The sequence below is a fragment of the Homarus americanus genome, unplaced genomic scaffold (assembly GCF_018991925.1).
Source record: "Homarus americanus isolate GMGI-L3 unplaced genomic scaffold, GMGI_Hamer_2.0 scaffold23598, whole genome shotgun sequence".
Classification (NCBI taxonomy): Eukaryota; Metazoa; Arthropoda; class Malacostraca; order Decapoda; family Nephropidae; genus Homarus; species Homarus americanus.
Genome location: NW_024731054.1, coordinates 1,353,144 through 1,377,780, shown reverse-complemented (window position 1 = coordinate 1,377,780; position 24,637 = coordinate 1,353,144). Strand labels below are relative to the sequence as shown.

The 24,637-nt window shown below is 35.3% G+C and overlaps 1 protein-coding gene across 2 annotated transcripts in view; it reads left to right on the top strand.

Moving 5' to 3' along the window:
* LOC121867475 (ubiquitin carboxyl-terminal hydrolase MINDY-1-like) overlaps positions 1 to 22,363 on the top strand; it is a 31,000-nt gene extending 8,637 nt beyond the window's left edge. Inside the window, exons 5-9 of one of the 2 annotated variants that reach the window (XM_042367412.1) lie at positions 755 to 897; positions 1,063 to 1,259; positions 4,755 to 4,859; positions 7,753 to 7,915; positions 9,707 to 22,363. In XM_042367412.1, the coding sequence (XP_042223346.1) occupies positions 755 to 897; positions 1,063 to 1,259; positions 4,755 to 4,859; positions 7,753 to 7,915; positions 9,707 to 9,721 (623 nt within the window). In that variant the 3' untranslated portion in view covers positions 9,722 to 22,363. The remainder of the gene's footprint in view (positions 1 to 754; positions 898 to 1,062; positions 1,260 to 4,754; positions 4,860 to 7,752; positions 7,916 to 9,706) is intronic. The other variant, XM_042367413.1, reaches the window with a different exon arrangement.
* The last annotated feature ends 2,274 nt before the right edge of the window (positions 22,364 to 24,637 follow it).

The window sequence follows — 24,637 nt, the reverse complement described above, 5'->3', positions numbered from 1 at the left end:
GAGGTGGTCAGTTCTAGGTAACTATATTAACTTTACACATGTTTGATAGACCCTCGTGAAAGCTGAAGTTCGGTATATCCGGGGTTTAATGTACAAATAAATTTATTTTACTAAATGTAGAACCTCTTGCATTTAAAGTGATTATTCTTTAATTACCTTGTGTCATAAGACTTTTAGCACTCATACCCACCATCTATGGCGGTGGTGGGTATTATAAGATACTTCACGTGAATGGTGAATTCAAACAGAGATATTGGTGCTATTATTTTAAGCACATGCATAATTATATTTTAGTTTAATGTTAAAACCATTACATGAAGCTGTTTTCATTAAGGAGTCTTGCTCTTCAAGTAGTTTTAAGTGTATCAGAAATAAATGTTCATTTATTCCTCAACTTCAAACAATACTTTTCATATTGATTGAATTTTTTATTGTTAACATTCCCATATACTTTACAGAAGACCTCCAGTTTGCACAAATAATGATCTGAGATGTTTGTATAACACTTCACATAATTTAAAAATTTATAATTGAACTGTATGACCTTACCTTGTAGAATTTCAAGTAATGATTTTACAGTAGTACATTGCTGACCTGGAGAGAGAGAACCGGTATAACAAAGTCTATGCCTTGAGGGTTTTTAAGAACTTAATATCACGTAAATTTTGGGCTTACTTTAGCATAAATGGGAAATTAGCGTAAATATTAACATTATTTATGGTTATGTTATTTAATACTGTGGGTTATTTTTTAGCCATGTTGTGTGAGGAGTTTATGACTAACAGTGGGTCCCAGCTGACTATCCATGGACTGTTTGAGCTGGGGTCTTCCCTGGTACGGGAGGAAATAGCTGTCCTTTTCCGCAACAATCACTTCTCCACCATATATAAAAAAGGGGTAAATAACTTTATTTTTTGTTGTGTTATAATCCTTGTCTTATACAGTATATAGATTATTGTTTCATAGGTTTGAAATATGTATCTCTTATGTTAAATGCATAGCTGATATTTTGAAAACTTTTTTGAGTAGAATATTTTTACTAATGAGTTTGTCTATACTCAGGACCAACTATACCAGCTGCTAACTGATCAAGGCTTCCTACATGAAAACATGGTGTGGGAAACACTTAATGATGTGGATGCCACTTTCTCCGAGTTCGTGAATGGAAACTTTGAGCCCATCCCTCCTGCTCCTGAACCATCTTCTTCATCAGCTAGTTCTACTCAGAATATGACCATGCAACAGCAAATCAGTTCAGAGTAAGGATATACTTAATGTTGATGGTGACAGTGAAAGAGTGCTTAAGCAATTACCTTTTCACTCATTAATGCCACGCTCTGCACCCTCACACACTGTCATGTTTTATAATCTTCCACGTGTTACTCCTCAGAATTTTTTGAATGTTATGGTGTCCATTTCTGTACTTCATTTTATAACCTGTAGATCATCAAAAACTGACCTGCTTGATATAAACTGCTTTTTGCTTGAAGGTTCACTTGTGTAAGGGCACAATATAGTGTCCTGCTGCTTAAGGCCAGATGATATCTCACCCCATCAAATCATGGTTGAAGATTTGATCCCATTTGATCGGATGGTTCATTTGTAGTGCATTGGGGCTTCTTGTCAGTCATCAGTACCTGTGCAATAGACTAATAAATATAATTTTCAAAGCCCTCCAAGTCATATAATATGAGTCCATGTGTTGATTCCCTCAAACTCCTGCTGTCCACTAAGACCAGTAAGCTAATCTTGATCTCATTTGAGTGCTTTGGCTGCGAGTTTTTTAATTTAGAATATCCAAAGTGAATAAATGTCGAGGTGAAATCTTTTAATTTCACATTCTTAGACGATTTTGGAAATACATGTTTTTAATATTGCAACATAACAATTTCACAGTTTATTGTGTGCTATTTTTTATTGATATGGAGTTTAGTATTCATATACTGTACAGTATATTTGTTATATGAGTAAATGTACTGTACATGTTTTGGTTTATTCTAATGCAAATGAACCACAGAGTGAACATAAACTTTTGACATACCACTGTACCTGTCCTCAAAAGAACTGTGGATTTGGTTTCATTCTTAGTATGGTAGATGTGAAAACAAAGGCAGAATTTTATTTGGCATATCAAAGAAATATTTATGGGGTAGTGTCATGTGACATTCTAAATTTTATATTTATTTCAGGTAATTCATTTCCAGAGGTGTCTTATAGAGACACCTGTTCAAAAACCACAGATAATTTTCACTTTTTTTTTTTTTTACGGGAATTAGCCAAACCGGGCACAGGTCAAACGACCCACAACGGAGCCTGGGGGGCGAAAAAAAAAGAACGGAAAGAAATTGAAAATATAGAAAAAAAAGTTATACTTAGACATGAAAGAGCTTTTGGGTCCTCATGCTTTAATGACTCTATGTTGTTTGAATCATTAAAGAGAGATCAAGTAAATTCTTTTTCTTTGGAGTAACTGACAAAATAGGGATCAACAAAAATTTTGTTTCTTGAAAAAGTCAATTCTCTTTCCATGAGACAACACCGAGGATTTGGACTGTGGGGTAAAGGCCTTACAGAGACTAACACCAGCCAGGAAGGGGTTTCTCTCACTCAGAATTATTCTTATACTAATGTCTTTTTTCTTTTTTTTCCATAGATTTATTTGCCTTCAAAGGTTACAGCAAACTCTTGTTTTGTCTCCGGCCTATCACTTATGATCAGTAGGGTCGGAGTCATTTGTGATAAATTAGGCAGATGGGACTCATCATTATCATCGTCGTCATCACTAATTTACAGTCATTTACCACACCTGTATGAGTTAGCCATGATTACCTGATTGCATGGTGTCCTGGCTACAGTCAGGCAAATATAAAGCAATTATATGGCTGGGTGCCTTTCTTATCCTCAGCCCAGTGTTACAGAGTGGGAACTGGGCATTATATGTAGGAATTCCAAGCACCCTCTTAGCTGTCAGGGCAGCTTTGCTACTCTCCGATGTAACGAAAGGTTACCTGCCTACCCGTGATACTCTTAATTATTTTATCCCTTCTGCTTTCTCTCATGTTTCAAGTGATCCAAAATTGGTTGGTTATTAAATTTATGATAATCACATCCCTTCTTATGGCCACAGAGGAATTAGTTTCATTTATGACCCAGCAGCAGGACAAGCATATCTTCTTTTGTTGGAGCTTTTTCAGAAGAATTTACAACTGACTAGAATACATTTACATATATAAATCACAAAACAAGAACAGTCTTTTTTTTAGTACTGTACTATACAGAGTACAGTCAGTTTCTTCAAAACAGATACAGATACAGTATTGTACAATACATCCAGATTGTTTCAATATAGTTTTTGAACTATGTCTCAATTATTCAACCCAAGTTTTGTTAAGTTGGGAACTGCTTGCATCAAATTTTGCAATGTTCATCAAGAACCTGCCTCTAAAACATGTCAGAGTACCCTGGTCAAGGTAGACATCTTACAGGTCACGCATCTCATTTCTTGTAGCTATGAAATGAGATTTCATTCTTAAATCCTCCAGTTTTGAGTTAATCATAACTTAAATTTACTAAATTATTGACTAGATATTGTAGAATCTTTATGTACTTAACATGAATGTACTTGGAAGTAATGCTAATCCTTTGGTGATTGTTTCTTTTGGAATTTTCAGTGTTAAGCTTGGTGTGTTAATACAATAGCATCATTTATATGTGCACTGATCAACCAGCTAAGAGGGCACATAACGTTGATCTTTCCTGAGAAATATACAGTACAGTATAAGGATTCATCTAGAGCAGTGGTTCTGGTTCTTAAAGACTTAAACTTTTTCATCATGACCCAAAACTAGATCGGTGTGACATGCTTGCAACCCACAGTGAGTCTGTACAACTACTTCCTCCTGCAGTTGTTCACACTCACTGTGTGTTATTTGAGGGGTGTTGGTGCTGGGTGGTGGTGTGTTAGCAGACACTGCTCCACTGTATTTTCAAGAAGGATATCTCTCACTCCCTTTTGGAAAAGGGAGCATGGCCATACCCAAGTATAGATAGTCTACATTACAAGGTATATTAATGAGAATCAAAATAATCTTTATTGTATGGTATTTGGAATAAAATTATTCCCATTATTTTACAAGAGATGCATCATAAGCAAGGGGTGTGATATGAATTTCTTGTTCTTTTCTGCTTCAAATTCTCACAGATCACTCACTGGAATTTTTTGGACTCCCATTTTATAATTGAGGAGGAGGAATGCATGGCTTGTATTCCTCCTTCCCTGGTGGGATTAGACATTAGTTCAGTAGCAGAGGAGAGGATTTGCACATGGACTCCATTTATATGGCTGACTTTAGACCTACTGCTTCTAGAGGACAATGTTTGTAACCAGGCTCCATGTTTATGGGGTTAACAGTGACCGAGAAAGATGGGCAATCATAAGATCAACTTGCAGCTGTTGTTTAGGGGTACAGTAGTTTATTGTCTTAGTCCCGTAAAGGCCTGCACATTAACGGGAGCGTCCTGAACGCTATGGACACTATTGGAAAAAACCTTTTCAGGCTTAATATATATAAGTACTGTCTATCTAGCTATTACTATCTGTGTATATCTATTATCTCTATTCCTCCTACACTTTTGTGGGGAAATAATGAGAGATAAAGAAATTACAAGAAAGGGAGTAAATGGTGTATAGTACAAGAGTAATGTAAGACAATATAGAATAAGACTTTATTGTAATGTAATAACATTTTTTTCAGTCAACAGTTGGCAGCAATGCTCCAGCATGAAGTAGACCTGCAACAACGTCAACAACAATCCTTTGAACGTTTGAAGGACTCACTAGGTCTACATAATATGTCAGAGTGAGTGTTCTGCGGAAGATAATGTTCTCCCTCTCCACTCATTGTGTATAGTTTGTGTCAGAAGGATTCAACATGGTCTAATGGCCTTTTTTATGGTTCATATCTGGCATTTTTATATTAGCAACATGCTCTTTTTCGTCCATTATTATACAGTAAAAACCCCATAATTCGAAATAATAAGGTCTCTAGCCCTTACGAATTATGAGGGACATTTTCTCTCGAGGGAAAAACAAACAAAGCGACGGTACTTTTCCTGTTATCTGCCCCAATCAAAATTTAAACACATATAAGTACACTACCAGATTTAGGGTTATCAGGCATATAGGCTCAAACACTGGGTAATGATTGAAAAACAAGTGGAAAAACTTGTGCAGTAGACAGTAGACGTGCACTCCACGACTGACCCCCGTGAACTGACTGACACGCGTATACTTGTTTACACTGAGACAGGCGGTCGCATTCCATGGTGACATGTGTGTCATACATATTCGTAAATTTCTCATAGTACAAAATTTTTCCAAATATTACAAAATTTTTACATATATTTCGTAAGAAAAATATTACAAATCATGAGCGATTTCACGTTAGGGGAGTACGAATTATGGGTTTTTACTATGCTGCTGTCATATTTTAGTAAGTATTATGTGGATAGATAACATAGCCTTTGGAAGCTTATAGATTTTGAAAGATTGATTATTTATAGTCATAAGTTGGAATCACTAGTACACTTGAAAGGTTATGATTCTGGAACAATAATAATAATAATATTGTGTTACGCAGTGTGTTAACCATTGTTGTATGTTAGAATTTTTTTTATTTTAAAAGATGGATGTTCAGAAGCCATATTAAACTATGGTGTTAGTTATTAATATTTTGTGTTATGAAGAACATATTTGTACTGTATTAGGTACTCTCAGGAAGAAGATAACCAAGAAATTCAAATAGTTGTAGAAAGAGAAGCCCGTACAGTATATTGTGTTACAAGGAGCCTTGTTATATTTACTCTGCAGGGAGGAGGGGCCAAGAAGTTACTGGGGAGAATACATTACATTATTATATCTCTATACTGAACTTCTATACAGCAAAATTCACTATACAGGCTGTATGGCAGCCATCTCACAGGCTACAGCTGACTGGAAACATGTTTTATATTTGGATTAACACATTTCATTCTGATTGGCTGAAATATAACAAGTAACTATGGCATTGCAGTCTTCTTGGATTCTATTAGTTTTATTTATTTTTTATCATTCGAACCGAGGTCAGACTGGGACTTATTCTCTCTCAGATATTATCGAAATTTACTTAAACTATTTACCAACTCACACAAGATAAACTCATACAGATACTTTATGATGTTCTTGTCTCATGTTACCAAACTACGTATATAGTAATACCTCGCTTTTCACAACCCTGATATTTACAAAGTGACTTAGAAAAAATAATTACGATACACTACAGTAAAAAAAATTTAATCCTTGGGGGCTAACTGCAGTACTCACACCCTACTGTCTGAAGTAGTGCTCGGTAGATATGCCAGATGTGATCCAGTTACCTGCTATGGAATGGTGACCTGAAGACTCAGTCGATTATGCTGTAATTAATGTTCCTCTGTAATGATCGTTAATTATGCCTGTATGTCTCTTCTCTTCTGTTTTAATGGGATATTTCTGCTGGTTATCGTTTTATTTGGTATATTTTAGACGTGATAAAGGTGTAATGTGCGGCTGTGCGTTATTTCATTTATCGTGTGTGGGGTCCGTACTGTACATGTTTTCATAATGGAGTTTTCTTTTGTATGTATGATGATATTTGACCTTCGAGGAGTGGTGGAATATCTCTATATAAGCAAAACGAGGAACATGTACTGGTGGTGTGTGGCAACTCTGGTGCAGGCGGCTCAAGCTGTGCGAGCAGACTGTGCGGTTGTGTGTGTTTGCTGCGTGTTCATAGGCCGGGCTACGTGAAAGATCTCTCTCTCTGTCTGCTTTGATCTGTTGCATTGTGTGGCAGCATCAATACTGTATCGCAAAAGTTTTCGTAAAGCCTCCCACTCATTCACTCACACATTTTACACACACATACTCACAAAGTTTTGCAGATGTCAAAACATTGGTGTCAGTCTCTGCCTACGGTAAGTGAATTTTTTATATGCATGGTGAATCTGAATTTTATGTTTATTTTAACTTTATTAAAGATGTTTGATTTATAAAATGTGTTTGTTCAGTGTTCATTTGTATTGTTTTTATGATATTGTACTTATTTTATTGCATTACAGGTATATTAAGTGTTCAGTATATAAAAAAATTGTAGTGAAAGTTGCCGGCTGGGAACGTAATACCCCCTCATGGGGAACATTGCCCCAATATTCGCAAATTTGTTATTAACATTGACTGTTTGGGATGCATCCTTTATGATAACCGGGGTATTACTGTATTTTAAATATATAAAAAAAATCGGTATTGTTACAATTTATCTGGACTTAAAATACTGAACTTATTTATGACAAAGTTTCTACTGTATTTATTTTATCCCAAAAAACTCCCTAAACGATGAACTGAATATACTCCAATTATTTCAGGGAGGTAATGCTGTATTTTGTGTTATAAGGAGCTTCATTGTGGCTCATTCTGGGAGAAGAGAGACTTGAAACTATTATAGGAAGAAATTGTATTCCATGTTATAGGAAAAGTGCTGTAAAACATTGATGATGATGATGATGATGACGATGATGATGATGATACAATAAGGAGATGGAGATAGCCAACAAGTTACTGGAGGAGACTACTTTAATTTGTTTTACAGTCATAGTTTACAGAGAGAGTAGTCAAGATATTATCATAGGAAGACAGTAAGTGTTATAAGAAACTTTATTGTCATTCACTTCACACAGTGAGGAAATAGCCAAGAAGTTACAGGAGGAGGAGAATCGGATAGCGGCAGAAGCAGAGGCAGAAGCTAACGCACCTCCACAGACTACGGCCGTTCCACCTCCAGAGACTCAAAGCCCACCCCAACAGCCGCCACACACACACGAGGAAAAGAAGAAAAAAGATGTAAGCTCTGACGACATGGTTATGTCATTCTTTTATTACCTTCAGTTTTTATTCTCATATATTGATACACCAGTTTAACCAATGAGTCATTTCTTGTCACTAATACAGTGTGGTCCAACACATGATGTAGGACGCCGTGGTTCCCAATATATGGCACCGCTCAGTGGCGTAAGATTTATTGGTCCTGCAGATTTTTTTCCGTTGCTTATTTTGTTAATTATTTGTTAGAAAAACCTAATGCTCTTAAACTTGTGATCTTTAATGATATTACTTAATCTCTAGCAACTGTCAGCTGACTCCTGAGTGGCCTGGTGATGACTACTGTACTGTATTATTTAGTCTTTAGTAAGCCGGTCAGGGGGTAGAATGTCTTGGGTTCCTCTCTGCTTTATCTCAATTTATTACTACTGTATTAAGTTTTTTACTAATTGCCTTCAATACTGTGTGAAGACAGGAGTATACTGTATGCACCTGTACATATTACAGTAAAGCTCACTGCTTGGCTACTACCAGTGGTTACTGAAATAAATGTCTTGGAGGCATTTTTAGTGTATTTTCTAAGTTTTTCGTCCCATACCCAATCTTCCCCGTTGTAGAACAATATACAGTACTGTAATTATTGGTCTCAATCTCATGAAATACCGAGGGTCTATTTTATGTTGTCTATGTATATTATAGATACAGAATATTTAAAATTATCACTCCACAGAAATTTTTTTTTTATTCTCCGCTGGTCCATAAAGTTAAAAAGTTTTGGAACCATTGATGTAAGTGATCCAGGGGTAGCTGAGAGAACAGTAAGGTTGATGGATTAACATTTAGATATGGTAAGTTAATTGATACACAGAAAAATTTTGTTTGTAATAATTAGCAACTTTTGGGTAAAAAATTATGGTACAGTTGTGGAGCAGAGATTATGGGTTACATAATGATATTTCAATATTTTGATCATCAAATTGAATAAATATGTGACATGAAATTGAAAAAGGTTTTTCAGAGTGAGAATAATAATGCATTTCATACATGCTATATTAAAATTTGTCCTTGTAAATGGACTGAGAGGAAATTGTTATATTTGAACATGAAATGTCAAAATATATAATTGCAGTTTTATATTCTAATATAATGGAAATAAATTGAAGTAATGTAGAGTGCTCCAAAAATTTAGTTACCAAAATGAGTTGTCTGAATAGTGCCTCTAGCTTTAACAGAATGGAAGAGATGAGAAATAGTAAAATACTGTATGGAATGTTTAGGATAGTTGAGAGGGCAGAGGCTGGTGAAATGGGGAATGGAATTTGTTTGAGATGGTTCAGAGATAAGATAAGGGTACAAGAGGATAGATTAATAAAGAAGGGGTATTGAGGTAAAGTAGAAGGTGAGTTTAGGGGTCAGCTTTTATTGTGGGAAACTTGGAGGGAAGGAGGAATAGTTCATTAAGTAGAGAGAGAATAGGGGATGGGGATAAGGAAATGTAATGACAAAAGATGTATGTTGTGAGGGTAGCTTGAAGTTTGTATTGATATGGCCATTGTTGCCTTAGATGGAAGCTTTTCATGGACAAACATCCTGCCAAGGTGGTGAATGGTAAGAATTGGGATCTGCACTTGTTATAACAAGAGAAGGCTTGTTAACTTGGGGCAAAAATAAGTTGTGTAGGGATATTCTTAGAGTGATAATGCTTAGGATATCTGAAAAGGCAAGACTTGGCAGACTGAAGTCAGTCTTTCACACTGCCAGCCTTACTGCTCATTGCCACAAGAGGATCATGCAATCACTATTCTGTTTCAGTGTGTGATCCTTTGAGACTCCTGGAAGCTGTTGTCACCTCAAGCTGATGCTCCAATACCCTGAGTTGCTGAGATTGTCTACAGCTGTGTATCATTGTTGAATCAGATCGCAAGTTTTTAGTGTATGATACTTTGTGAAGATGAGAGACCTTGATTATTATGTCAGTCTTACCTAAAAAGTCTCTCCTCCCTAGTCTGATTTTTGTGAAAAAGAATTTAGTTACATAGCTCAGAGAGCAAAGAACATTTATATACTGAAGCTTGATTTTATTTTGATATACAGCATTATTTGAGAAATGTTTTTGCTCTGTACACTAGATAGCTTCTACCAAGTGCAGGAAGTTTCCTAAACTAAACTTTTAAATATGCAGAATCTACCCATTTCTGAGAGATTTATAAATATAGTGATTTTTTAAATTTCCTTTTTGCTCATCATGGCATTGATGAAGCTTGTGTGATGAAAGGGGTCTCTTGGTGTCAAATGAGAACTCCATCTTTTCTAATCAGCTTTTGATAAAGTTTGACATGAACTTTCCTTGGTCCATTATCTTGGGTGGCATTGAATATTAGTGATTTGTGATCATTGTGGTCTTGTTAAAAATCTCGAAATTGGTGATCTTCAACATGGTGATTAAGAATCCAGAGTAAAGAAAAGTGTGATTCAGGTAATTTAGTCTTGCTAATAATGCCCCTTGAAATATTTTCAGCCATTCTCGCCAGATATTTTCTCACTTCCTTTAAGCTCTGTATACATAGTCTGATTAACACTGCCTTGTTAGAATTAAGTTACCAAAGCAGTTTAACATATTACAGTACTGTAATTCCAGGTAAGAACAAAACATATGGACCCCCAAATTCCTGAACTTGATATTTTGAATGCATTTTTTTTTTCTCAACGTTAGTACAGTCCTTCAACACATTGATTAAGAACCTGGGATTAAAAATCTTTAAGGTAATTTTTGCTTGTTAGTATTTGGGGTTTGTGCTGTTTACTGTTAACATGTAGCTTAAAATTCAGTTAAACATCTTAATTTTCAGTTCCAAGATAAAAAAATAAAAAAATCTAAAGCTATATATATTTTTTGGCCAATACTGTATTCATTATGGCGACGACGAATCCTATGTGATGGAAGGGTGTCTTTTTGTGTCATCTGTCTGGTGTCTGTCTGTTGACACAACTCTGAAATGCAACTCCTTTTTTCAGATTTTCCTTTTTCTTGTTTCCTTCTCATTGCCCATTATTCCCTTGTTGTTATTGTTTTCTTTTTCTTCTCCATACTTCTTCCTTGTCCCCTAGACCTTCCTATTTCTTTGTCCTGTATATTCTTATCATATTTTACTTGTTTGTCATATTTCCATGCTATTCCTCTTTCCTTCATGTCTACCCAAATATTTCTTGGTTATCCTTTCATTATTTTGTGTTCCCATGTTTCATTGTTGCTGTTCTTTTGTCCTTGTTGTCCCCCTTCCTTCCTTCCTTCTCAGCACCCCTACATTCCTGGTATTCTCTTCTTGCTAATTCTATTTTCCCTCTGCTTGTCATGTCACCTGTCACCACATTTACCCTCAAGAGTAAACATGATATCCATGAATAGGTTTTGTATAGTAGAGTTTTCCTCTCCAAGTTTCCCTTACTGTGAGAGTGATAATTCTTAATCTTTTTTTTTGTCTTGTACTCTTTTATGGGTTAATATCTTGTGTGGTGGATGAATTATCTTGATTGTTTTTATAATCTTATGCGTATCCTGTTGCTGGTGAAGAATCAGTCGTTATGTGGTTTCCGTTTTAGTGTGTTGACATTTCTATTATTTTGATTCCTGGTGACATTGTTCAGTATGTTGTCCTTGGAAAACTTTTGCAGGTTTGGTAAAAAAAAAAAAAAAATTATTAATTTGAATGTTGTGTCAATTTTGTGAAAGATGTGTAAGTATACACCTGGTGAGTTACTTAATTTAGAGGATTCTTTAATCTCAGTGTTGATGTTTCCTGAGTGATTTATAGTCATTCACGTGTCCTTTAGAGGTTATTTCTCAGTTCAGTTACTTGAAAAGGGTTATAAAGGTAGCCTGGGCAGCATTTTTAATTACAGGTGTATCATGAATAAGCCTCAGGACATTGCATAAAACATTGATATTCATATTGCACCTGTAATGATGAGGCAACAGGCAAGAGTCAGTTGCAAGTAGATGAGGCCCTAACTACCCTAAAGGTTTTACTTCATTGATCTGATTCTGTAACTTGATTGTTCTTGATTTTCAAGAAGAAATTTCATAATTATTTTCTTGTTAGGAATTGTCATTTGATCACATGATATGAAACAGTTTGTAAACATCTGCTGGACAATGTGTATGTGTATGTGGCAGACAGTCCTACAACATACCTCCTTGATTATCTTGGCCATCAAATTTTTTTAAATGTAAAGAACGTGTTTTATGCATAACATATATACAGTATGAGAATGATATGTCCTTATGGGCAAGTTTATTGTTAATTCTTGAAAATAAATGAGTTATTGGTAAATATATGATGTGATTAGACACCATAACATAATATGCTCAGTATTTGTTGTATGAAATTTAAGTCCTTGGAAGCATGGATAAAATTTTATTTAGAAAAAGATATAATTGGTGAAGGAAGCTGTCGTTATTCTGTTTAAGGTACCATGAAATAGTTACACCTCATTCAAACACTGTCAAGTGTTCTTGTTTGCATATATGTCTTCTGTCTGATGTTAAGATGTGTTTTTTTTTACAGTGAAGCTCTTCAACCTATTCATTTGTGGTATTACACATTCACACACATATGCACACTCTTGATTTGCATTTATCTGTATTTACTGATCTTTTAATAATAGTTTCAGTCTAACAGCAAATTATAAATAAAAGTTTTTCTTTGAATACAATGTTCCTCATATCCATACAACCATCAATATCTTTGCCAATGGCTAAAATTATTGTCTCCTCTATATTATACTTCCACTGTCATCTTTCTTTCATATATATCCTCTGTTTTACCTCTTTCCTTACCCTTATTTTGTCTTTTCTTTCACATTTTGTACTCACTGGTTTCTTTAATACAGTTAATACTGCCATAAGTTTTTCATCAGTCGTGTTTCACATAAACATATTCCTTAACATTCAGTGTACAGAGTGTCTTTAATGTTTGCCGTCATACATTGACAAGCTCAAGAACACCTTTATTTTAATTAGTGTAACAATCAATACAAAGGGACTAAGAAACATTGACAGGGACTTTTGTGACACACTGTACTTAAGTTTAGCCTCACCCTCTGATTTCTCAACGTCAAATACACTAAACGTGCAGATATTTCTCATGCACTGTTGCTCCATTAGTGCACATTCATGAATGTCTTACCAGTAGGTTGAAAGAAGAGTTAGACTGCTGTGTGGATGTATTTTGTCACTTTAACCCTCAGGTGTTGTAAGACCGGTCGCACCCCCTACATGGGCATAATTGGGTAAAAAAAAAAAAAAAAATTTTCACCTTATTAATGGGTTAATCAATATAAGAAAAATGCCATAAGAATGTACATACATTCAACTTTCATTGTAGCAAAGTTGGAGTGTTGGTGAGCAGTGTGGGGTGGTGAAAGATGTCTTGCTTAAAGCTACTGCACACGGCCCACAACAAGCAGGAAGTGACACACACAACACATTTCTTACTTGAAGGCACTTTGTATCATATTTTTTTCTTAAAGCTTCTACAAAACACAAAATGTTTATATCTTCCTCAAAAGAACTATAAAACACTGAACAGGAATATCACCCGGGGTTTAAGGACTAAAGAGTCACTTCATATATTATTTAATGTGTTAAAGGGTTACAACACATGTTAAAAAAAAGACGTTAAACTCTATCATTTCATTCTAATTAAAAAGGGAGCTTGAAGATTGGGATACTAATCAGCTGTTATTTTTACAAAACCTAATACTATATTGCAAAAGTTGGGACATTGAAGGTGTTTGAGTGTGTTGTCCCTTCTCATTTGCGGGATACACTCTACCTAAGTTCATGTGTAGGACCATCTATTCCTTCCTCAGATATATAGTACATTTTTCAGCCTTTTTAGGGAAAGCTTCTTCACACACTGTCCTTGCATTCAGCTATTGTTCTGTGTAAGTTTTGTATCTACAAATATTTATCATGCTATTTTACCTAATTTTTTTTGGTTTTCGTTGTATTCCTCTGATGCTTTATCTCTGATCCTGCATGATCTTTACTTCATTACAGTGTTTGGATGAGGCTTCAATATCACAAGAATTAATTCAATAAAACCAAATGAAAATAGGAAATGAGGCTGCAGGTGTTTGAAATCATTAATGCTTTGCATGTCTCAATCATATACCTGTGGTCATCATTCCTAGTGATTTTTTGTAATGCAGTCATCATAAGGCTTACGACAGCCACTTCCTCAATAGTTAAACTTACTAATGAAAGTATTTTGCATGTTCTTGTAGTTAAATGTATGAGTGAAAAAGTTTATGAAGTCACTTGATGACACAATGAAACTATTTTTTTGGTGTTTTTACAATGTACATGAAATTATTTTGGACTTGTGGCAATTCTGTATGTACGGTCGTGATCCAAAGTTTGTATCCAGGCCTTGTCACAGCCGGTTATCCAGAAGGGCCTGGTCACTGAACACCGTCCTCTTTCCCCTCCAATGATAGTTGGTGTTGTAGTTGAGACTTTCAACACTTCTTGACCATGGCCAGGATTTTTGTATGTTGTCAAGTCCATGATTATTTTATTACGAGAGATACCGGGCTGCTTGCTTAATAACATAACTACTGTGGCAGGAGTCAAACTAAACAAAATGTGTCTATCAAGACCAAAAGTAAGTGAAGTAAATATTAAGGTACAGTAAGTTTAAAATAGAAAGCTGTATATGATTTAATAACATTTGAATAGAAGTTGACGTCGTTGCAAAAGCCAACATGACAGCAGCATTAAGGCTTCGACACATGTGGTAGGTCAACACTTACTTTTATATTTAAACCCACGAATTAATGATTTCTCGGGCTAACACCTGTGTTGATATCCTAATTTTTATACCTCTCCATTACTCATTATTCAGTATTGTGTTAATGATATTAATTGAAACTAGCGGCAATGACGGGTTCTTTGTTTCTTCTACAGCCGCACCTTGTCTGCCCAAAATAACTGTGTTGGCCTCCCATCTCTAAGATTTTATCATCATTATTATGAAACTTATACAGTTAAATAACAAATATGTACCCATCAATAATCTCATGCCATCTGGCAACACACGAGCTATCATTGGAAGGGTATGGGGCAGTATTCCGTCACCCGGCCCCTTTGGATCCCCAGCTACGACAGGCCTGGATACAAATTTTGGATTGTGACTGTACTTGGTGTTTTCATAAGCATGTTTAAAATATGTTGACAGGATTGTTGTTAGGGTACATATTTTAGTCAGTGTAATTCTGCAATGCCTCAGAAAGACAACACTATTTAGATGTAATTTTTGTATGCATTTTATATGCGAATAGTAAGAGAACTTTTGATAATGAGATTTGGATCTAAGTTAAGGAGTAAGTGATTGCTCATCATGCTGTACATATATTTATTTTTCATAATCTCAGCTAACGGTCAAATCCAGACGACCAACTCAAATCTACTACTAATACCATATTTGGTGATATTGCTAATGGCTATCCTCTAGACATAGTCAGGTATTTGTCTTGCACTTTTGCACTTGCTGAGTATGTAGTCACAGTTTTTAGTGGTAAATGTGTGCTCACATGTTTAGCAAGTGTCTGTAAAGTATGAGTAACATGCCATAACCTGTTATGTGAGTTAATCTTCCATGTTTTGAGAACTTGACCCCAGAACAGTTACCAAGTTCAATTATTTTAGGCTTGTGCAATTGAGGTTCCTTATGTAAGTTTGAGTAAAACTTGGGACACTTCATATAACACACTCAATTTTTTTTTTATATAAGTTACAGTAAAAGGAGAACATAGAAGACTGAATCTCACCTCAAAGCTAGGTATAAATCTAAAGATTGGGTCTCATTCCACTTGACTAATGACAGAAAGAGATAAAGTATTTGTCATTTAGCTTCAATCTGTAGTGGCACTGTATGAGTGGGATATATTTTGCTGTGGTTACGTTTGAGTGTTAAGAAATTGAGTACAGTAATGTGGTTATGTTGAAGACTTCTGTAAATATGTCAAGTGTTACAAATATTCAATTACTATCATGAGAAATAGTTCTCCTCTAGTGTGACCCTAAATGTACTGTACAGTATTTAATATTGCTGGACCCAAATGATGAAGGACACACTACAACTTAATATTATCTGTATCCACTTAATCAGCATCCAAGTATGTGTGATAAGGCAGATTAATAATAATATTTGTAAAAATGAGAAAAAAAATATTCATTGCATCATTGAGTTGTTATTGTGTTGCATTGGCGAACAAATGTGGTGTAGTTGTGGCCCTGAATATTACTGTTACATCACCAGAATACATTTGTTCAGAGAGTTGTTGTAACAGTAATGTTCCCCAGCCTCCATGCTGCAGATTTGAGCCTCCACCATGGCACATAGTTATTTAATGGCATTTTAAAAATTATTAAACAAAAATCACATAAAACAAACAAAAAAATCAATAAAATGAGTAAATTACAGTAGTGGAATCGTTAAGTCCCAGGTATTTCTCTTATAATTTTGTATTTATCTTTAACACTATTGACTATAGGTAGTTATTGATCATAAGATTTTGTTTCAAGTACAGGAATTTTCTGTGATTTAGTTACTTTAACACTAAAGAAACTCTTAAACCTTTAAGAGTTGGAGAATGTTCAACACATACAAAGAATATTATTGTTCATTTTTGTACTCAGCATATTACTGTATTGAGCTGTTTTATCAGAAATGCTGTTGACGTGAACCATTATTTCATTAGTACCTCATTTTGAAGACTTACTATTTACATTTTAATATAATACTTATGTGATATGTAGTCCTTGATTCTTTATTAGTGAAAGATTGATATATTTATCTAGGTGGGTCGAAATTAATCCGCTTGATTTATTAATGAGTTTTTGAATAGCATTATTAGCTTCTTTTATGGGAAGAATCGTGCTGGAGACATTGTGTTTGTTGATGTGTCTACTATATTCTCAAGTATTTTCTCCAGTATGTAATTAATCAATACTGTATTATTTTGTGTATTTCTGTTTTTCTTGTGAGCCTTTGTTTTTAATTATGTACAGTACTGGAAGCAGCTGGCTTTCATACCAATTCTCTCTTACACTATACTTGTACAGCTAAAATCAGCATTGATAGATCTGTTTGGATATTGTGTCCCTGACGTGGACCACAATTGGTAGCGTTTCACTATGAATGATCTTCATGTTGTTTTCTTGCAAAAAGTTATCCTTATTTTTTATGATAATTCTGAGTGTAAACCTAATTTTTTTAAAGCATTGTCATGTTGCACAGATGGTGATGGTATCAAAATGTTGCTATTCATTTGTAAATTAGCTTTTAACTTGATAGCTTTTCTTTGTGGTAGGAATTTAAGTTTTAATATTTGATTGAATTACATAAATATATTTGCTATAGAATTAGTCATAAAATTAATACAATTTAATATTTAAATTCAGGATGAAAGATATTGTGAATGATTACATACTGTAGTTAACTAAAAAGACGTTATAGTGTTAAATTGGTTCTCTGTATGGCAAGAGGCCTTGCCGTCATATACATTTTATAATGTGTCTCTCGCTTTTATGTGGATATATTTTAACTCCTCAGAGAATGAAAAACAAATTACAGTACTGTATTGTACTGTCACTACTGGCCAATCTGTTTTAGATGTTCTCTAAAGAATATACCTCTTCATTATAATTCTGAACCCATTTTGAATTTTACATCATTAGTGTGTGATTAACACTATACCAAGATCATATTGCTAATTTCAGTCAACTACCGTATTTTATAGCATATAAGATGCATCTTTTTCTGTCTTTTCTTCTTTTTTTTTTAAACTTCCCCCACATCCTATATGTGAAGTTGGAGTCTCCCATAGGCTAATGAATCCCCAGTGGCTGTCTCCATTAGGCTAAATTACACCTCGCCAACACCAAAATTAAAAATATGTTATTGTTTACTTAAACACATTATTACTTTTAATTAACTTAAAAAGGAATAAATGTAAATATTAAATCTGGGTTTATAACTACCTGTACTGTACTGATGATGATAACCCAAGTCTATTAGCATCCTTATGGCACCCAACTTTTCAGAGATATGCAGTAACCATTTCTGAACTCTTACAAGTATTACTGTCTACAGTATTAATATCATACAGGTATACCCCGAAAACCGACGCCCCAATAATAGCTGCTTCCCATAACCATTCATTACATATAGGGGAGATGCCCCGCAAATTTCATTGATACCTCGGAGATCCCACTATTGGGAGAGGAGCGGCAGAGCCGTTTTGAATTTGGCGGGAGGCGGTGTGATGCGAATTCTTGCCACAATAGGACACTGTGCCCTGCCTCTCGCTCATTCTCGCCATCTTTACTCTTGTTTACACTTACCATGTGTCTCTGACTTCAGGTTTTTTCATTATTTCCGATTTCGTGTGTTATGCAATCATTCCTAAATCACCCAGTGATAGATTCTCCAGCTTGATGTGATGTGATAAGACGTAACCGTTGATTCACTAACCAACGACTTTTCCTGGTCCCTATATGCATCGGTTATTGGGGTACACCTGTACCTGCAACATTTATCTTATTATTTTTATTAGGAAATGTCCTTTAGCTTTTAAAGAAACTTCAAATTATGATGATGGTGAATAACACCAACAGCCATCACTTATGTTTATAGTGTCTCACTAACACGTAGCATCATTATTGGCAGGCAGCAAAGACTTGTACTGTAGTCGGGGGCCATTTCGTGTTTTTGGAGTGCTTAGTATGGACATCTTACTTTTTAGTACAAGGAGTAATAATCATAACAATAACAGTTAAGTGACTAATAACACATTGATTTTACTTTAATTTTAAGAAAACTGTGGTTGGCTACAGAAGAAAAATACACTGAAATATGAGAGTATAGGTACCTTAAAAAATATGCCCTTTCATCTAATAAACCATAAAATACGGTGTAAAAAATATATTTGTCTAATTAAAACTTTGGAATTTGTTTAGTGGAGTTACAGTATGTGAATATTATACTGTACTGTATATGGTCAATTATATCCATAAAAATTCCACAAGTTTTCTAGAAAAATATGGTTTTTTCTTGCACTTTCTTCATACTTTAATTAGTTAAGATTGAAATGTATAGACCATAAAGATGGGGATATATTGCACAAGTAACAGATGGGTTGGTCAGCTTTTTATCTGAATTTGTTTTCAGATTCCCTTATACCAAGTGGTGGATCCTATTCTGTGTACTTTATAGTTTTGAATTACTGTATAGCATCTATTCTCATTATGTAGCACAATACTTGCTGAGCTTGTTAGGACAAGGGTATTAGATTATAGTTATTAGTTCATTTTCATGAGAAATGGTTTGGATATACAGTATATAGAGCACTATTTTAGAAGATGATAGACGATGTATAGTTCCGGCCACATGAGATAGAGACTCCGTCGTAGCCCCTGCCCACTTCTGGCCTACGAGTTAGCACTGTCGATTCCTCTGTTCACGGTGGAAAATCTATTTCTTTGAGTTTAAATAAAACTTGAGTTTTCATTGTTTTATAATTGTAGGATGAGTGCTCAGTATGTGGACTTATTAACAATATGTTTTCTCATTAAGAGACTATTCAGAATAATCTCATTAATGAGAAGGGGAATGAGTCTCCTGATGTTGTGTTGAAAGCAGCTGTTTCTCACCCTGTGGCACATCATTCCCCTCTACATGCTGCTGATATGAAGCCAGTAATAAGAGCTGCCATCCATTCGAGTTGGCAATGCAGATAGGATGCTATCAAAGCAAACAGGCTCCACGACATCCACCCTGCATTGGGTGCATGGGTATATAATGGACTGTCGTGCCGCTGGGAGACTGCTTTGGCCCGCCTCCGCATTGTGATGACTACCTGGTCTCATTGACTGTCCGACACCCCCTAGTGGAGTACCCCATACTACCCCAGTTTCGGAAATCTTTGTCGTAAACACCTCTCAAAGTGCCAGGGAGGAGACGGGTCTTACCGTTTCTCTTTGGTGCTCGGGGGGTGGGTAGCATGGGAGGGGATGTTCTCTCCTTCGTGGAGGAAACCAGCCATCTACACAAGCTTTGATTTTTAATCCCTAACTGTAACCCGCCAGCCAGAAGCAACCCAAAACTCGTGTACAGTGTCTACAACAGCATCTATATTTCATTTGGCCATAACTGTACAGTATACTGATAAAGTTAGTTGCAAAATACCAACTAGGTTTGTCAGCTGATTACTTTACATAGTATTTGTGATGTAAAGGAAGCTCTCGTATGTTAATGAAAAAAAAAGGGGGTTTCATAGTGCAGAATGATGGTGTGCCAAGAATAGAATTTGATATAATAAAGACTGAGATTAGGGTTATGCCATTGTACCTGTCATGTAGTTAAAGGAATGTAGACTTGAAATAAGATATAATGGAGACGCAAATAGGAGTACAGTACAGTATAGGCATTTAAAAATGGAAGACACGTGATCACCATGGGATACAGTAGGTACTGAAACAAGTGATGCAGTACACTATATTGTAGTGTTCTTTTAAATAGGCACCTATACGTGAAATGTATGTTATATGATTAGATTTGCTACACGATAGAAGCAACTGAAAGGCATTTGATTAATAATGGAGGAAGATATAGAGTGAATGATGTGACATATTGTTACAGGAGTGGATAGTATGGTTTGTTGAGCTTTTGTAGATGATTCTATAACATGATGTTGGGATGCCTGATGGGATTGATAGGGTAGGAAGGGACTTCAGAGTAAGATAACAGGTAAAACTGAAGGATTGTGTTGAGAGTTGTGGGTTGGCTGGATGAGTTTATTAGTGAGAGTTGTGGGTTGGCTGGATGAGTTTATTAGTGAGAGTTGTGGGTTGGCTGGATGAGTTTATTAGTGAGAGTTGTGGGTTGGCTGGATGAGTTTATTAGTGAGAGTTGTGGGTTGGCTGGATGAGTTTATTAGTGAGAGTTGTGGGTTGTCTGGATGAGTTTATTAGTGAGAGTTGTGGGTTGTCTGGATGGATGAGTGTGGGGTGACTGGTTGGATGAGTGTTTGGTGACTCAGTTATTGAAGGGAAGTTTTATTTCAGTCGTTTTAGAGAATAAAATATGACTGAGGAAAAATTCAGTTTAGCTCAGTAATATAAAGTCTGAAGAAGTTTAAGACTTATTGTAAGTTACTGGTCAGTAGTAAGTAGTTGTTGACATTTTATTTAAGATAAATATAATTGCACTGAGTGTCTAGAATTATCATCTCATTTGATCTATATTGTAGAATACATAAAACCAGATTCAGGTATTGTGCTAGACTTTAAAAGTTTTACTTAAGTTTGATGTTTACAAGTCAAGGACAGAATGTATTGTGTAGTCAAAATGTCAACACCCCTTCCTTGTTCTCAAAGCAGTTTGCCATAATTATTTTTTGAGTGGACAAGTTGCTTTAACTAATCCCTTTTGGACGTTGATAAAAGTGCTTTTGTGGGTATTGTTTATACAGTACTGTATTATGTCAAGCCTTCCTGCAATGCAAATTAATTGTTGAAATGATTTCCCTACTTCAAAGTCACATATAATAAGGTTACATGTTATGTATGGTGTTTTATGTACCAAGCAGCACTATCTAAGTCATTACAGTATTGTGTGTTCAAGTGAATCCATTGTCGTTCCAACACAAACACCATCTTGGTTGCATTTCCTTAATACGTGTGTTTGTTACCATGTCTTGTGAGGAACATTGTAAGGGTTATCAGACTTTTAGAAATAAAACATGAACTGATGTACCATTTAAAAAAAAATAATGATTGAAATTGTATACAGTAATATATAGGGGTGTTGTATAATTTGAACTTGTTATAATTATCTGTTACCTGTTTGCTTCCCACATGTACAGTTTTGAATGAGTTATTGTGGGAGTAAAGTGACCTACAGCCATGCTGTTCTATTTTTTGTATACTGTACCTGACATTCAAGCTGTCACTATACCAAAATTTGAAGCCTGAAAAGAATCCTTTTATACAGGTGTCAATGGTCATTACTTAACAGGTCTCAAATTTTTATCAGCTTAGATATCAGGAAAAGTTCCTTGCTTCAGAGTGTAGCTTTGTTGGTCTACTGTCAAAGTAGTGGGTTTCCTATATAAGATAATGTTAGTATATATATATATATTATTTATATTCAAATGTTCCCTGCTGTATGAGTGCTAAGAAAGAATCATATTGGAATACAATCTTTTTTTTCTGTTAATCCTTTGAAGCTCACCATTAGTGTTTTTTTTTTTTTGTGTGTGTGTGTGTGTGTGAAAAATAAGATACTGTATTACATTATAGAATATGTATGGGTATATTTAGAGGTAAGGATTACTGTACAGTAATTTTTTTACTGGTAAAATATTGAAGTTAAAAGCATCCAAAATCACAACTGAAGAAAACAGTCGTTTCATTTGAGCCAAATACAGTGGTGGTGGGTGATGTAGTACACGTACCTGATAAAGGTCACAAAATCATGCTCAGAATCTTTGCAAATGTTGTAGTGGATGCTGGCACTTGAGTGGGGATAATGTTATGTGAATAAAAATAATATTCCAAGAGTTGTGAAAAAAAGAAACTGGTATGCATTTTCAATTTTATTCTAGCAGCACAGAATATTAGGTGAGGGATTATTTAAAGAAGCCAAACTGAACAATTTGACGAAAAATTAAACCTGTGACAGTTACAAGCTATTTTGAACTATATATTTATGATTGATCAAAGTATGTACTGTATAGGAATAAATTAATTTGTTATGTTTAGAAACTGTAACATGACAATTTGTTACTTTCTGTTTACCTGTTGTAATCACTGATTCAGATTCTGTAGAGTCAGTATTAAAGGTGCACTAGAAGTAATTGACGATTGTGGATAAAGTTTGACATTCTCCGTTGTGGCACTTGGATATATGCCTTAGGGAGAGACAATATTCGTTGAGTGGAACACTTGTTTGACGTCCCAATTCAATGATTTAATACAGTTGATCACTGTCTAGAAGAGTGGTGTCAAAGCTGAGTAATATAGATTGCACAGTAGTAAGGAAAATGGGTCATACTTGAGTGCTAGATAGACTGGAGGAGCAGTTTGCACTGTTCTGAATGGAGATGCAGCTGTGTACAGTATCTGTGGTGGTGCTGTGTTTGATAATAGGAAGAATAGCATAATGGCACCAGTTACGAATGTCAAATTTGCATGGAAAGATTGGGAATGACCTGAGCTGCAGTTGCTCCTGGTCCATCAACATGTTTTCATTATCTATTTTTCAACTTTAATCCTAACTCTTCTTAAAGGCCCTATAAATAACTTTATTTGTGTTGTTAACATCTCGTGGTAGAGAGGGAGGGTGTGGGGAGAGGAAAAGAGTGGGGTGAAGGGGAGAGGGAGAAAAGGCTGACATTACTACGACACTAATACCTCACGGAATAAACGATTAAGTTCGGTAAAGCTAGGTTAGGTTAGGTTAGGTTAACTTGATTGAACTGCATCTTAGGCTCGGTATCACTATGGATTATGGACAAGTGATGTCGGGAAAGTATGGTGATGTATATACTTTACATAAGACTGTAAATAATTCTCTTTACTAAGTATGAAAATATTAGGTAGTATATAATCTTATAAACCGAGTTATTTCGACGGGCAATTCAAGTGATTGTATAAATCCGTTACGAAATCGACTAGGGTGTATAGTGGAAACTCTTATATTCTAAACTACGCTTTGTATGATTACCAAATATAATGAAAACTCACTCGGTAAATTAATAATGTTAACTGAACAAAAAATTTTAATATATTTTTAGAATATAATTAAAATTAATCATAGAAGTTTCCCGCGAATTTAGGCTTGGACTGCGTGAGTTGGTGGAGACAGGCCAGACGAGCAATAGGTTCAGCAACACCCGGAGGAGCAACATCAACCAGACTTCCTGGGAGACGGGCACAGGAAATCTTCAATCCACTAGATGTTATGGCATCTTCTAACAACTACTCAATAAATAAACTCAGTTTATTTTAATATGTGCATCCGAAGTCTCACAATCATGATGTAATCTTCTATTAGATGTCTACGCGGCCAGATGAATTTGCTTCACTATCTACAGCTCAAGCTAAGAAACCCCTCTTTTACTTGTTATATTATAGTTTATTTAGGCTATCAAACCCAACGTTTGATTCGGGTGCCCATATGCACGAAAAATTAAGTTGGTATAATTTTGGGGCCACTGCATTTACGGGTGTGATGGTTTAGGTCTAGACTCTAGGGTTATAACATGTAATTAGGCGGTGTAAATTTTTTAATCCCTTTGAGTAACACGTACCAGGATATTCTAATGAATTAGTTTATAGATTACTACAATAATTATTATAACTAAACAGCAGTCTTAATTAATTTATTTCGGATTTTGGTAGTGAAGCTGTGGTATTTTATTAGCTGTGATGGAGTAGGTTCTCGTAGTTTAGTAATACCCCGGGAACTGCAGCCCTACCACCAAGGCACCAATGCGTATGTGTAAATCGCTATTCCAAATTCCCAACAAGTAATACAGTTTATCTTCATTTGCCTTCTTTCAGTGTGTATACCTACACTTTATGATGAGCTTACCTCAACACACTCACTTGACAGGATGTATTTATCTTTTGTCATTTCTGGCCTCTGTTGACGAATATTGTTGTGTGCTCAC